This window comes from Mirounga angustirostris, unplaced genomic scaffold (assembly GCF_029215605.1).
Source record: "Mirounga angustirostris isolate CCGP_5_RB_7025 unplaced genomic scaffold, mMirAng1.0.hap1 SCAF_1, whole genome shotgun sequence".
In the NCBI taxonomy this organism is placed as follows: domain Eukaryota; kingdom Metazoa; phylum Chordata; class Mammalia; order Carnivora; family Phocidae; genus Mirounga; species Mirounga angustirostris.
The window spans coordinates 92527541-92544054 of NW_026991709.1; the positions used below are offsets into that span (position 1 = coordinate 92527541).

At 41.5% G+C, this 16514-nt stretch overlaps 1 protein-coding gene across 10 annotated transcripts in view; it reads left to right on the forward strand.

The window, feature by feature from the left end:
* Nucleotides 1-14329, forward strand: part of PLD1 (phospholipase D1) — a 192261-nt gene extending 177932 nt beyond the window's left edge. For all 10 annotated transcript variants that reach the window (XM_064585334.1, XM_064585317.1, XM_064585348.1 and 7 more), the window contains 2 exons: nt 8764-8881; nt 10497-14329. In XM_064585334.1, coding sequence (XP_064441404.1) covers nt 8764-8881; nt 10497-10721 — 343 coding nt within the window. In that variant the 3' untranslated portion in view covers nt 10722-14329. The remainder of the gene's footprint in view (nt 1-8763; nt 8882-10496) is intronic.
* Nucleotides 14330-16514: the final 2185 nt, after the last annotated feature.

Genomic DNA, 16514 nt, shown 5'->3' on the forward strand with positions numbered 1-16514 from the left:
TAATACAGGGATGTAAGAGAAGGTATTAAAGGAGGGTGCCAATGACTGCTGATGGTGAAGTTTGGAAACTTCAGCCCCAGACACAAAAGATTCTTGATCTTCTCCAAGAAGATGTGAGTTCTACACTGATCTCTGCTCAAGCTGAGAGAACACTGGGTGGAGCAGCAAGGGCTGGGGGGCCCTAAATGAGTCCTTCATTCCCTTAATGTTTCTGAGAACTTTCCGGGGCTGGGCTCTCACTGGCCCCACCCCAGGCCCTGTAATCTAGTCTCAGTGGTCAGAGTGATCCTTCTAGAATCTAGCCCCAATCCTGTCACTTTGCTCATGGTCCATGGAACACCCCGAGCACTGTCCTACGCCTCGGCCTTCGCAGTGAGCCCCCCAGTCCATGATTCTAGAGCTGTATCCGCCAGGGATGGGTTTTCCCTGTGGCCTCCACAGTGAGATGCAGCAATCGGTCCTGACGAGGCTTTAAGCTATTTGGGGAGAGGTGAAGCAGCACAAAATGCTTCACAGCACTGTTGTTTTAACCCTGTTGGCGTGAATGAGCTTGGACACGGGTTCACTGGCAGGTAGGCGCCTCGTGGGTACTCCACTCCCTGCAAATGCTGGCCGCCATTTCCCTCCTATCTAGCCGCCCAGGCTGCTGCAGCTTTTGAGAAGCAAGATAAGCTTCAGTTCCTTCCATTCCAGAGAGGGGTCATTCTGCTCTCTCTGCCCCAGGAGCTCGGCAAATCCATCCCTCAAAATCTGACTGTCAGTACTTCCTCACGATTCTTGTGGCTGTATTTGTTGCCGTTGTTACTAATTGTTTTGCCAGTAAGACTTTTTTTTCCAAACCATTGATATTTCAATTAGCTTCTAGTGTTAATTTGTTTTGTTTAGCGGGAAGAGATTAAAATCAGTACCCTGTTAATCAGCCCACTGATTGCTACTGCAGCATCTATGAGGAAGCAAATATTTCTTTGTGTAAACCAGTCTTTTCGGTTTTGTGAGAACTTAAGTATTCTCTTTAAAGCAGTGAGCTTTTTTTTTTTTTTTAAAGATTTTATTTATTCATTTGTTAGAGCACAGGCAGGGGGAACAGCAGGCAGAGGGAGAAGCAGGCTCCCTGCTGAGCAAGGAGCCCAATGCGGGGCTCCATCCCAGAACCCTGGGATCATGACCTGAGCTGAAGGCAGATGCTTAACCGACTGAGCCACCCAGGTGTCCCAAAAGAGGGTAGTCTTTACTGCATCAAATTTCCCAAACCAAAGCCTTTGAAGCGCCTTGTCATGATACTTGCAAACTGTTTCTTTGCAAATTTTTAATTGGTCTTTGCAATAGGCTAGGTCCTTATTTTCCCTTTGGCTGTAATCTGGAGTCACCAACATTACTTGCATGAACTTAGAACTACTTCCCGCTTATACTTAAATGGGAAGAATCCTGGACTCGATGGACAGGGCAGCCTGAAGCTATCGGAAGGCTTGAGAGGTAAGGGTCTCCTGCCTCCTGCGCACTCAGGTGACAATCCATAGAAGGGCACCAGGCCCAGTAAGAGTCATCAGAACCTTCCAGATGGAGGCTCAGGGTCTGCTGGGTGGTCAAGCTGGAGAGGGCGCTTGGAGATATCATCAGCCATGTGATGGAAAGAGCTGATCTGAGAGGATAAAACTGACATGAAGTAAAAAGCAGGGAGTAAAAACAAGAAAAACCCACAGCCTGACAGGTGAGTCCCTGTTTCCAACTGAGACCTTCTGTGGTACGGCTACCCAGACCTGCAGATTCCTCCCTTTTCCTCAAGTTATTTAAGCTGCCATTTGTAGACAACAGTCTTAAAAGCACTGCTGAAATAAATGGTGTGAAAGGCTCTGGGACAGTTGTGAGAGGAGACAGGACCAGGGCAGAGCCAGAATCAGGGGAGAAGCCCAGCTCCAGCTGACAGCAATGCCACCTTAAGATCAGGGTGGCCTTGCCTGAGTAACATTTAAAAATTTTAAATTATTCACCCTGCTTCCTAATATTACTCAGCCATTCTGTCAGATTAGGCAGGGTCAATGTGAAATCAATGAAATAGTAATGATCTTTGAAAACTGTAAGACTGAGGTTAAACTAAATCAAATCTCAATAAACAGCATATTATAACAGGGGCGCCAGGCTGGCTCAGTCAGTAGAGCAGGCCGCTCTTGTTCTCAGGGTCATGAGTTCAAGCCCCACATTGGGCATGGAGCCCACTTAAAACAAACAAACAAAAAAACAATCCACATTATGACACCAGTGTCCATGTTTGTCTTTAATATGGTTTGGTTTTTAAAAATGGGGAAGATGTCGGGCAATGTGAATAACAAAGTAAGTCCAGCTCTGCTTTCATCTTTCTGTTCAGTTTCTACAATGGGTGGATCCACTAGAATTTCTTCACCAATTTGCTTTGTTGCCAACACCTCGGATGTTCAGTCCTTCGTATTTAATGAGGAACCCTTTGCTGGGTGGCACGGCTTTCACTGCTACTGGAGTTGCTAGGTTTGAGTTGTAGTTTGATAAAATCTGGAGAATATCTTCTGGAATGATAGTCAGTTCTGGAGGTGTAGGTGTTCTCAACAGATTCTCATAAGAAGAAATTACAAGAGAAGAGGGATCCGCAAAACTCTCAAAACACCTGTCTGAATTTAAAACTAATGATGTACAGTCTTTCATTTCTAAATCATTTGATGAACTATTTGTTTTTGATAATGGATAATTTGTGGACCCCAAAGCTGTACTGTTCTTTGTAGAAGGAATTTCCAAACCAGGAGTGCAGAATGTAGGTGCCAAGGGAGAATTCATATAGTCGGCACCATTTTTGTTCAACTGCTGGAGGCCAGGAGTGGCAAAGAAATTATCACTGGTCATTGGCTCTGGTTCTGTGGCATCTTCACATTTATTCTCCTTCATATTTTTAAGTCCCATTGTGTAATCTTCATTTAAACATGCAGTACAGTCAGAGATGTCCTTTATAACTTTCTAAATATATAATAATGATAAAGGTGTAGGTGGTTCTGATTACAACCTATTTTTGTGGTAGAAAATTTGGCAAATACAGTTAAGCAATAAGAAAATTAAATTCATCTGTAATCCCACTGCCCAGAGCTAGCAGCTTTAACATTTGCTGTCTATCATTCCCCTTTGGTCAGTACATATATATTACTATACTGTATTTCTTTTTTAAAACATAATTAGGAGCTTGCAGTCCTAGGAAGTTCTTTATTATTTAAATAATGTTACATAGTTTTGTGTCATTAAGTATTCTTCTATAACATTTAATGGCCGCATTGTATTACATCATGTGAGTATGCTATAACTGCTTTAACCAATACCTCACTGATAGTCAGGTATTTCATGGATGTAAAAAAGTGGATATGGGGATGCCTGGCTGGCTCAGCCAGTGGAGCGGACTCTTGATCTTGGGGTTGAGAATTCAAGCCCCATGTTGGCTGTAGAGATTACTTAAAAATAAAATCTTTAAAATAAATAAATAAGTTGATATATTTGTAGATAGCATCTTCTTTACCTTCTTAATTGTTTCCTTAGCTAAATCCTAACTATGGAATTTCTAATCCAAGGCGGTTGTGCCGCTTCCTTTACCCTCTGACTTCTTGCTGTCTTGCTAGTAGTGCTTTCAAGGGCTTATTCCTCCTGTCTTTACCAGCACTGGGTTCTATTATTTTATTTAATCTTTGCCAATTTGTTGGATTTCAAATGGAATTTCATTAATTTGCACTTTTGAGGGTTCAAAAAAAATGTGTTCGTTAGCCATATTGTTCTTGTAATTGTTCTTTTAGAAATTACCTGGCTATTCATGTCTTTTGTCCATTTTGTTGGAATGTTTCCCTTTCTTTGAATGATTTATAAGTAATTTAAGTATCTACGAGGCTAATTCTTTTGTCACACTGGTTCCAAATCTGATTTGTCAATTGCCTTTGAATCATATTTAGAGTATTTGGGGGAAACTCAAAATCTTATTAATCAAATCTATCCAGGCTTTTTGCCTCCTTTTCTTGCATGCTTAGTATAGTTTCCCCAACCCAAGATCAAATACTGTATTTTCTTCTAGTACTTATTTGATACTGCTTTTTACATTTAACATCTGCAATTTATTTTAATGTAAGAAATGAGGTGTAGGGACTCTAACATTCCCCCTCCCCCACACAGCCTACCAGTTGATCCAGAACTGAATGATGTGCAGTACTCTTTGCTTAACATGCAATGCCTCCTTATGATACACCGCATTGCTATATATCCTCACTCATCTCTAGTCTCTCCATCAGGTGTATTATAATCTGCTTACTTGCATCCCAGTGTGACACCGCTTTAATCATTGTGTCTGTGTGCTTTATTTACTGCTTCTTGCCACCCCACTTCCCAAATCAATATTCTTTGGCAGAATAATCTTGGCTACTCTTAAACATTCACTCTTCCACATGAACTTTAGAATTATTTATTCATGTTCTCCATTTTTTTTGTTATTGTTATTGAAATTACAGTAGATTTGTAGATTAATATAAAAAGAATTAACATATCTATAATGTTGAGTCATCCTCTTGAACAAAGTATAGGCTTCAATGTATTCAAATTCTTTTTGAATTTTTCTTTAATAAAGCTCTAGGGTTTTCATTAATGGGGGTGTTGCTCTTCAGGAACCGTTAGAGTTTTATTTTAACTTTTTTATGCTGATCTTATACATTTGAGGCTAAGCATATTCTTAGGTGCTTTTACTTTACTGACAATTTTCAAACTGTCTTAAAGAGGCATTTGTTCGCAATCATTTTTCACTTTGCCTCAATGGCAAACACAGCTAATATATTAAAAAGCGCCACAAAAAACCTCATGTTGATTTTATTAGGAAATGTTATCAAAGATAATATCAGGGCCTAGGATACAGCCATTTTCTCACTAGAAAAAAAAATGCAGCTTCAATCCATTTTCCATCTGGGTTATTTTTGAATAGAAATAGAGAGACACATTTCAATGTGAAATCAATTCTAAATAGAGTCAACATCAGGATACTGCACTGAATGTCACAACTATGTGCCGAACAGTTCATTAAGTCCTGGAAAATTATCCAACTGTACAGATCTAACCATTACTCAACAGAAACCATTATCCACCCAAGTAGAGCTCAGAATCATGTTAAGCAATAGACATGAGGAATGGAAAGACCAGGAACTATTTTCTGCAGTTTTTCTCCTGTTCCACCAATGCATAAACAATGAACGAGTAAATAATTCCCATTATACACACCTACATTAAATCAGATGAGTTTTCTCTCACCTTAGTCCCCAAAAGAAGATCCAGAGAATTTCATTTTACTGTGCATTTTAACATGAGAAAACTGACGGAAAGTAATTTATTACTAAAAATTACCTGTTGTAGACTTAACTTACAATTTGCTCTTAACTTATAATTTGGTGGACACATTGTGTCATCTCTTGTTTTTAAATTAAAAGCAAAGTTACAGAAGTGTTCTTTTTGCTAAGTTTTCAGCTGGTTAGACCTGATCCCCATCAAAGGTATTGTTTTAATTGATGAATTGTCATAATTTGCATGGTCCTTCAGATTTGCTGCAGATTTTGCATTAGGTCTTTTTTTCTTTTAAGATTTTATTTATTTTTTTGACACAGAGAGAGACAGTGAGAGAGAGAACACAAGCAGGGGGAGTGGGAGACGGAGAAGCAGGCTCCCCGCCGAGCAGGGAGCCCGATGCGGGGCTCAATCCCAGGACCCTGGGATCATGACCTAAGCCGAAGGCAGAGGCTTAACGACTGAGCCACCCAGGTGCCCCTGCATTAGGTCTTAATGAGCAGCCAGCATCTGTGTGCAAACACCATCCTTAAATCCATTTTAAAAGTTATTCTTCTGTAGTCTGAAGGAGACATTATTTGAAGTGGAAATAAAATTTTCAGGTTATAAAACTCTAAAAAATCCTAAGTGAGCCCATGGTGCCAAATCCACTCATTTTAAAGAATTTTTAGGTAGTGGGAAGAGTGCAGACTAAAACTAAAATGAGATGTCCTTTTATCCTTGTAAAAATGGCTGAGCTTTTTCAGGAATTAATCATGTTGGGGATGACTGGGGAGAACAGGCACGGTTACAGCGTCTGTGTTGGAACAGCATTTCTTGAAGTAAATTTTAACTCTAAAATTTTTCCTGGTGAAAGAGTCCTGTAAATTCACGAAGTATTATGCATGATGAATAAATTATGTTCATTGTAAAATTGTTCAGAATAATGAAAAACTGGAAACCATCCAAGAGGTCATAATAAAATACTTGGTTGAAGAAATTTCACATGATGGGAAATTTTGCAACCATTAAGAACGATGACGTCAATCCACATTTATTTAAATACAGAGAGGGTAACAATAGAAGGACCTCCACACTGTTGAATCCAGTGGTCCCGTCTCATCTGAATTTGACACAGTTCTCCTTGGTGAACTTCGCGTGGTTCCAGGATACGACACCCTTGCTTTTCTCCACGTTCGATGGCTATTCCTCTTCTTCCTTCCCACTGAGGCACATCGGGTCCTCTTCTCTGTCTAAACTCACTCCTTTGGTACACCAGTTAAAGTCCCATGGCTTTATGAATATATACACACACACACACACACACACACACAATTCTCAAATTTATACTCCAGCCAGGCCCCCTCTCCTCAACTCCAGATTCATTTCTCCAGCTGCCTACTTTGCATTACCCTGTGAATGTTTAATGAAAGTCTCAACAGGTTCAACACTGAATTTCTGGTCTTCTCCCACAAACTGGCTCTACCAACATAATTCCCCATGTCAACCAGTGGCACCCATATTCTTCTAGTTGCTCACTCCAAAACCCCCATTGTCATCCTCGATGCCTCACTTCTTCTCACATCGTACACCTACTCTGTCAGTACAACCTGTTGGCTCCACCTTCCCCTCCACTTCCCAAGCCATCATCATCTCTCAGTCACGTTACTGCAGGAGCTCCTGAGTTGTCTCCCTGTTACAGCCCTTGCCCCACACATTCTGTTCTCAGTACAGTCGCCATATTTTCCTATGTAAGTCAGCTCCTATCACTTGTCTGCTTCAGTGTCTGCAATATGTCCCAGTTTCACTTAGCATAAAAGCCAAAGTCCTTCTAAGACCGATTTCCTAACTTCTGCCTTCAATGTAACATAAACCTTTTTGATCTTCTTTGAACCTATCAGGCATGTGAGAAAGGGCTTTAGACTCCGTTTGAAATCTAGCTTTGTTAGTAGTGTGTCTCCAAATTTTAGCTTCCCATCTGCAAAATGGGAATCGTGTGCCATGTACCTCACAGGATTGAGGTTGAAATGTTTTTTTATTTAACTCCAAGGCCTTCTATAAGTATAAGGGTTTTTATCGTATATGACCTCTAAAACTTACCTTGCTTTGCTTAAGAATTTCTTGTTGTTTCCAGTCTGCTGTTTGTAGATGATGTCAGATAACATCTAGTATGTGGCTTCTTTTTTGCCAGGCACTCTGGGGATATGAGAGTAGCCAGGTCATGTTCTCTTGAAGAATTAACCTGCTAGATGTGGGACATAAGCCTGTTAAAAACAAAAAGTGAGTGAAGTATTGTAGATGTTCTGATAAAACAAAGCATATATGAAGTACAGAGGGGGAACAAAAGAAGAATGTTGAAGTCTCTGAGGACTGAGACAGAAGAATGGGAGATGGGAGAAGGGGGAGCCATGAATCAAGGGGAAGCCTTGCACTGAATGCTAAAAGATGGTAGGTGGGGTCTGGCAAACAGGAAGGGTGGGGGAAGGCTCCCTGACTACTCTCATCTCATACTTTTAAAGCACACCCAGTATTTATCACAATACTTCATTCTTTTTGAGGATGATTATTTATTCATTGTTGATCTTACCCATCAAATTTAATTACCCAAGGAAGCTCCATGTCTTTTGTATTCATTTCTGTACCCTAGAGTTTGACATAATTCTTGGCCCAAGAGAAGGAAGGGAGGGAGGGAAGGTAAGAGGGAGGAAGAAATGGAGAGAAATAGGGGGAGAGGGAGGAGAAAGGGCTATTTCATCCTGGTTGAGACCTTGAACAAGTTTCTTAATCTCTCTGTGCCTTAGTTCCCTTATTTGTAAACTGGAGATAATAATAGTTGCTTCTTTATAAGATTGTTGAGGATTTACTGAGATAGTTCTTGGAAAGGACTTTGCCCATTTGCTGGCCCATGAGTTGTGTGTGTGTGTGTGTGTGTGTTTTTAAAGATTTATTTGAGAGAGAGAGAGAGAGCAGAAGGAGAGACAAAGGGAGAGGGAGAGAAAGAATCCCCAAGGGGAGTCTCCACTGAGCGTGGAGCCTGACACAGGGCTTAATCCCAGGACCCTGAGGTCATGACCTAAGCCAAAATCCAGAGTCAGATGCCCAACCGACTGAGCCACCCAGGCGCCCCCTGGCCCATGTTTTGAATGTAACCCTATCCTGCAAGAGGTTCTCACCCCCTTAGGCCAAATTGCCAGGACTTTCTTGGAACTAAATTCAGGTCTTTCTGTCTATCCAATAGTTAAAACTTCCAAACATCATAACAGCTTAGATTTGTTTTGTTTTGCAACTAAGGTTTTATACACACACAGTTTTAATGGCTTCCTCTGATTTTCTTAAAAAAAAAAAAAAGGACTTCTGTGGTTGGGTTACATGAATGGGAACATAATGAAGTACATTATCATTAGAAACAATGCCTGCACCAAACTTCTTTATCTCAGTTACTCATTTTGGAAGGTATTTGTATTTCAGGGTTGTCCTTGGCTATCTTTCTGACCCAAGTGAAAACATTCAGGATCCAGTGAGTGACAAATTCTTCAAGGAGGTGTGGGTTGCAACGGCAGCTCGAAATGCTACAATTTATGATAAGGTGAGGTTTGCATATCACCCCCCACCTTTTTTAATTGAATCACATCACCAAAGCACACCATTATTACTGCATATTATTGGTACAGAGTATTCTTAATGAGTGTAAAAAACCAGTACACTTCCAAGTTGTAATAAAATACCTCTTTGTAGACATTAAAAAACAGAGTCAAAAAGTATCATGGATTATGGTTTAGCAGAGCCGTTAGTTGCATTCTGATCTCTCATCTGACTCTGGGATCGTATCATGAGCATCCTTAGAAGGTGGTTACCCAGCCTTTGGATGTGTCTAGTGACAAAGAGAAAAGAGGCAGATGAGATCCAAAAATGAGTCAGACCTGGGTTCAACCCAGCTCACCCGGTTGCTGGTGATAGAACTTTGTATGTAGTGATTTGACTTTCTGAGCCCTCCTCTCTTCTCCTATAAACTGGGAGGAATATTCACTGGGGTAGTTATGAAAATAAAGAATAGTCTTTTAAATGTATTTAACACATAGCAGAGTAAATGGCGTCCATCCTTATGATGGAACTTACTAATAATGAAACACGTCCTTTGTTGGGCAGCTCTAATTTTGGAAAGGTGTTTTAAAACCAGCTCCATATGTTAGGGAGGCCAAATGTATCTTTTGGTAAGTTCTATCCATGGGTTATAATAAAGAATGCACCAGAGTTAAGAGTTGTCCGACAGGGGAACAAGTTACTTCATGAAGTAGCCAGCTTTCTGTCATAGAAAATCTTCAAGCTGAGATCTGCTGACCATCTATCAGAAATTGGGTAAGAGTGTGTTGGTGTTCTTCATGACTGCTGGAGTGCCTTCCAGCCCGGAGAATTCATCATTCCTAATGAAACATGACAGTTGACATAGCCTTATTTCATACCGAGGACTCAAGGCCACGACCAAATAGGTCATATGCATGGAGTCTTTTAAAATGTAATTTTAAAAATGCAGTGCACAGCCTTTTTTGGATCCTCATGGAGGCGGGGTAGATAGCAGCTATAAAAAACATTTTGGGAACATAGGATAAGTCTGAATATGGACCGTTATTGTAAATGATTTGGAATGGATTTTCTGAGGTGTGAGAATGCTATCGTGGTTATATAGGCACATCCGTATTCTTAATACATGCTGAAGTATTTAGGAGGGCAGTATTCTGCTATGGGAAGCTCATTTTCAGTTAGCAAAATAAGTGTACAACTGATAACTTTAAGTAAAGGTACAGATACGAACATTTTTGAAAATGAAAAGTTAGAGACAATATAATCTGCAATTTTCCTCTTAGACCAGAACCTCCAGTGAAACTCGGGGAATTATAATCCAAAATCCTAATCTGAATGTGGACTAACATCAGTGGAATTCCCATACCACTAGCTTGACTTTATCCTGAAGTCAATGACTCATGTAGATCAGATAGAAGGATCTATGATTTTTTTTTTTTTTTGATGGAAGCAAATCTAGGCATCTCTTGGTAGCAAATAAGAGAAACAACTCTTCAATCAGGTCTGTGCTGTGGCATAAAACTAGCAAAGATTTTGTCTGTCAGAATGCATATTTTCCGTAAAGGGGATATCTTTTCTTTTAAACTTATGACCTAGTTTCTTCCGATTTGTGTTTTAATCAGGTGTTCCGGTGCCTTCCCAATGATGAAGTACACAATTTAATTCAATTGAGAGACTTTATAACCAAGCCCATCTTAGCAAGGGAAGATCCTATTAGAGCTGAGGAAGAACTGAAGAAGATTCGTGGGTTCTTAGTGCAGTTCCCCTTTTATTTCCTGTCTGAAGAAAACCTGCTGCCTTCCGTTGGAACCAAAGAAGCCATAGTGCCCACAGAGGTTTGGACTTAAGGGTGATATTCGTTTGCAGCTCCAAGGACTTCCACCTTGAAAAGTACACTGTGCACAGTGACTTTAGGGAGATCCTCACAGCTGCAGGCAGCCCTGATGCATGCTGGGATCCACCCCAGGGACCCTCTGGATTGGCTGGGCAGGGCTGCAGTCCTGATAGAAGGGCACTGAACATCAGATGGGCTTTCTAACTCCTCCTGCTTATCCTTGTGAAAAAGGGACTGTCTTCTTATTGGTAGCTGTATGCTCAACAACAAATGCCATGGTGTACACCAAAATGCATTTCCTTTGCTAACAAGAATTTACCTGTGCCTGTGATCTAGGTTGCCAGAAATTGTCTCTGACCCTCACTAATGCAGCTGATGACTGCCGGACCTGCCCTCGCTTCATAGTACATACGGACACGGTTGGAGACATTCTTTATTCCTAGAAGATGTTGTGATGCTGCTCCCAGGTGCTTCAGGGTGGCAGGGAGATGCCCCTGCCCATCTGTTCCTGACGTAGGAGTGTTCACCCAAGCAAGGATGTGGTCCTTATCCCTCTTCAGTGACTGAAAGGACTGGGTAGACGTTATGTACATAGCAGCCCAAGTTGGGTGCTTCTGATAATGTCGAGACTATAGATCTTAACACCACAGAGCAATAGGAAGGAAGTAAATTTGGTTACTGAGGCAGAGATTTTACTTTGCCTCCGAAGGCAATGACAAGATATGGTCTTTTGATAGGGCCCACCTGATCAAATCTGAAAACACATGTAAGATATTTCATTACACAGCAGCTGATAAAACTCAGAGCACGCAGCCTTCAGAAGCCTCCAAGGTGGCCGTGGGGATCTGATCCAGACAAGAAAAGAAGATTCCTTATAGTCCTGGAAAATTTCCTATCACCCTTAGCTGCTGGATTGATTGAGATCTGAGTTTCTCCATTTGAAAAATCAAACCAGTGAATGCAATTTGTCTTTCAAGAGAACCGGAGGCTTCATAACTCCTACCAAATTAATAAGTAGAAGCCTGACCTTATTTGACATTCAGCTCTCAGCTATGTTACCTTCTTTAAGAAAAATTAATTGATTACAGTATACTTGCTACTTAACTTGTACTATTAAATATGCCTTAACATTCCACCAGCCTTCCAAAGAGGTTAGGATCTTCATTAATTCACATTGTCCTAGTCTATGAATTGTTCTGGAAACCCATGTTTCCTTTGTGAATAGTAGTATTCCCTTTGGTACACCCCAGCTCTAATGTTACTAAGCAGAACTATTCTTCCAGCCTGAAGAGCTGATGTGGGTTCCCAAAAGCCCTGTGCCCATAAAACATGATGTAGGTGCATTGATCACACATGTATGGATTACTGGGACAGAATCTCATTGGAGTCATTCTTCAGAAAAAGCGAGGACCCAATCCTTGTTTTCATGGAGCTAGGAAGAGGTTAAACAGGAGTATAAAGTCAATAATCTGGGTGAGTAGGAAAGAGTGTCACACTCAGGAGAGGATGTCACAGCTAGAGAACATTTCACGAATGAGGTGGGACTATGCTTTATGAATAAAGAATTTCTCGGATGGCTGAAGATGGTAAAATGACTTCATTCTATAGCAGCTGTAAGTAAGACATTTGCTATTTCTGAAGTTTAGATTGGCATTTAGAGAGTTGAGTGGGCGTGGAATACCTAAGGATTTCTTATGGTTTACTTTTACATGTTTTTTCAACTGTAGAACAGTCAATGCACTGGCTTTTGATTTTGTGCAAAATGCTCTCCTAACACCATGAAAAAGAAAAGCCCAAAAGCTCCCCTTCTCATAAAAAACAAGTCACTTAATCCAGCCTCTCCTCAGAAACTGAGGCCCAGGTTGGTTGAAGGACTCACTTGAGTTCACCCGTCTAAGAGATGGTGGAGGCAGGACCAGTGAAATTGCTGTGGTTCATTCGTGGCCTCTCCCTTGACGTGGTCATTGTCCGCAAGTGAGGAGAGGCAGTAAACAGATTTCAGACAGGATACCTCTAAGCTGTTTTGAACACCGTGATATCGTGTACTTAAGGGTTCATCTGTCTCCCCCTGCTTGAATGTAAGCTCCACGGGGCAGGGACTTTGCTGTGTTTTGTTCAGAGTGTATCCTCCGAGCCTGGAACAGTGCTGGCACAGTGGAGGTGCTCAGTAACTGCTTGGTGGGTGAATAAACGAGGTGGAGGGGTGAGCTCATGAAATGCCAAACTTACAGAATCTCAGGCAAGAAATCTTACTGTTGGTTTCTGGGGCCAGTTTCCTTTCTACTGCATCTTCTCAAAGGCAAGATATTCTTCTGCAAAGATGAGAGGCTACCAGCTTTACTTGGGTGGGTGGATTTTCTGGAAGATTCTGTGCAATAATTGCCTATCTGCAATAGCAGCTTCCGTAGGGCAGCACTCTGCAAAAGTCACGCGGGGTGTGGACACGCGGTACAGTGCGTGGCCTAATTAGCCATCATTCTGACAGCACTACCACCTAGTCATGGAAGTTCAAATAACTTATCTTTAACATTGCAATATTTTTCCTTTACACTATTTTAAATTTTTAACCTACAAACCATAGTCAAACATAAGGTAAATGAAAATCTGTCACGCTGATCATTTGGAAGTTGTAAAGTGAGAGACTAGGATGGCAATCCAACCAAAATGCAGGCTTACTTGCTCTTTCCCCAAGCTGCTATAATTGTTCAGTTTATTCTTAATAAATGCACATAAGTGAATGTCACCCTACTTCTGCTTGACACAAAGAAATAGAACATCATGCCCTCCTAATGTAGATCTACTTGGATTCTTCTGGGCCAAAGGTACTGATATTCTCCTAAACCACTCTAAAACTTCATACCGAAGTATTGCAGTTGGAGCACGTCACTGACACAAAAAAACAAATACTTGGCAGTGAACATCCGTTCAGAATACTTTGATATTCTAGACAGAACTCAGACTCCTAGCCTCACCTCTACTGCAGCGCTTGGCACACCAAGGCTGGGCCTCCTGTTTTTGTAAATAAAGTTTTATTTAAACACAGCCATGTCCATTCATTTACATGCATTGGTGACCAAATGATCTGCAAATTCTAAAATATTCACCATCTTTTAAGAAAAGCCTACTGGTCTTTCCTGTAGAGAGAGCAGAGAAGGTCCAGACAGAGTACCTCCACCAAACAGAGTTGGATGAGTTCTGTTCTCTCAAGGTTTTCAAGTCTCCTTATCCCAGAGCCCAACATTCTACAATGGATTTATTCTAAGAACAAGGTCGAGTCCTTTCAGGAATAAAATCACATGGTTTTGGCTCTGGAAAGAGAGGTTGTCAGCTAAAGCAGGCTTCTCCCAGCTGAGCACTCATAAGCATACATGGTTGACAATGTTTGTAACTAAAGTGTTAAAAAAAAAAAAAAATGAGGATGGATCGGCTGAAGGGTTTGTATTCAGAATGAGAACTGTGAACTCAGGGGACTCAGTTTCCTGTGAACTTTCCATCCGTGAAGCATTGGAAATGATCCATGTATCCATTCTCTGCCTCACAATCAGTGTTCTCTGTGCTTGGTTCCTTAACTGCTTTTTTAAAATGTAAATATTCATTAATTAAATAATTAAAAGTGTGAAATCAGCAGCGTCCCTTTATTTGAAAACCAGATTCCTCATTCTGCACCGGGGTCTTGAGAGCCAGAGTGCTACATGTCTGACCTTGAGACAGCACTGTGTATCTGTGGATACCCTGCCCTACACCCCAGTCGTGGGCCCCCGGGAGGATCAGCCTCAGAGTCTCAGCATCCTCTGCTACTCCCAGGCCTCTGTCCCCTGTGAGGTGTGATGATAGAGTGAGGCGGCAAATTTCTTTTAAAAAACTGAGACAGCTTCCAGTAAGCACATATTCAGAAGGCCACTGGGGGTGCTGGGGCGCATCAGTGAGCAGGTCAGACCAGGGGGCCCTTCATGCTGCCCACATTCTAGTGAATTGTGAGTGCAAAGTTACTGTCCTTCTCAAAATAAGAAAGTGCCTGAAATAAGAGGTAGTTGAGTGCAAATGTGGGAATTACCAAGCTGGAGAAAACAGCAAAGATGAGAATGAAATAGAGTAAGTGTCAGTCTTTGAGGACACCAGAGTAGGAATGTGGAAACAACCATATTACTACTACTGATAACAGTAATAGCTATTATTAGTGACTTTGTTGGCCAGGACCTCTTCTAAGCACTTCACATGTTTCAGCTCATTCAGCAGTTCTAGAGCTTCACACTTAGGAATGGTCATGGCCCTGAGACTGCCCCTTTACCCCCTCTTCAAGACTCTGGGGGCTTACATACAACCCCCAGGTATATGAGGTACAGGTATGGGACTGACCAAATACCAATGGGAAAAGCATGGGCTTCAGCATGCAAGAGAGCTCACCCCAGATCTCCACCTGCCACTTGCCAGCAGTGGGACTCTGCCAGCAAATAATCCTCTCTGAGGTCTTCAAACGTGGTAATAAAGCCGCACTCATGAAGGCCAATGAGATACATAGGTAAAAGCACAACAGCAGATGTGCACGCAGGTGTTTCTATCAAGCTATAGCAGATGCCTTTCATCTACTCTCTGAAAGTGAGACAGACCATCTTGAATAGAGAGGACAACACACCCCACACCCACACACCCATGGTCTGGACTTCTTTCCCACTTCCAGAAGTCAATAAAATGCTAGTGATTTCCAGATGGTAACTAGACTATCTTGGGGATCATTTTATAATGTGTAAAAATGTGGAATTCTATGATGTATATCTGAAAGTAATAGGATATTGTATGTCAACTATACTTCAAAAAATAATAATTTCCAAGTGGACGTTCTAAGCTGGAGGGAGGGCAGAGAGAGGTGTCTAAGGGGAGGAAATGAAAGGTGGTTTTCTCCAAATTCCTATTATGCTTACAGTGTTGGTCTCCTACACTACAGAAATAAACCAAAAGTCATAGACTGATGCCCCACAGGCCAAAGAGAGAGTATGGATTTCTTAAATTCGTTTCCACTTTTATTTGGAGAATGATGGTCTCGATTATTTGAAATCTTGCTATCATCTGAGGCAGAGGTTATAAGTTCAAGGCTCACAGGCATATTTATTTGGACCATAGAGTTTGTTTAACATTGAGAATTAGTTGTTAAATATAAAAATTGAAAGATTTCACATGATGTTTTAGGTTTCAGACTTTTGTGCAAAATCAGAATGTCTAGGAACAATGGGACACATCGCATCATTCCTGTTGGGAGCTGAACAGCTGTCCCTTTAAGATGTATGTGCTGTCTAGGTCCCCACAGTCCCCACCATTCCCTACTGTTAAACCAGAGCAGGGCTTATGACTTGCTTTGGCCAACAGAACATGGCAGCAATGACATTGTACAACTTTCAAACCTATGCCCCAGGAAGATTGCAGCCTCCACTCTAATCCTCCTTAAATGCTGTCACCAAGTGAGGATGAGAGACCAAGAGAAAGGACCAGATGACAGCCAGCACCAACTATCTGACATGGGTGTAAGTCCATGCTAGATCACCCCGACCCAGTCCAACTGCCACTGCAACTAGCAGCAGGACCGCCCAGCTGAGCCCAGCCCAAATGGCTGGCCCACAGAATTATAAGCAAATGGAACAGTTACTGTCATAAGCCCCTAAGTTCTGGGATGGTTTGTGACAACAATAGACAATGGATTGAGTCAAGCTTCTTCAGGGTATTCCATATTTCCTATTTCAACTTCTAGCTGCTCTATAACCTACTGCCACCTTCCAGCCCATCCACCTAAACTGGTTTCCAGCCCATCCACCTA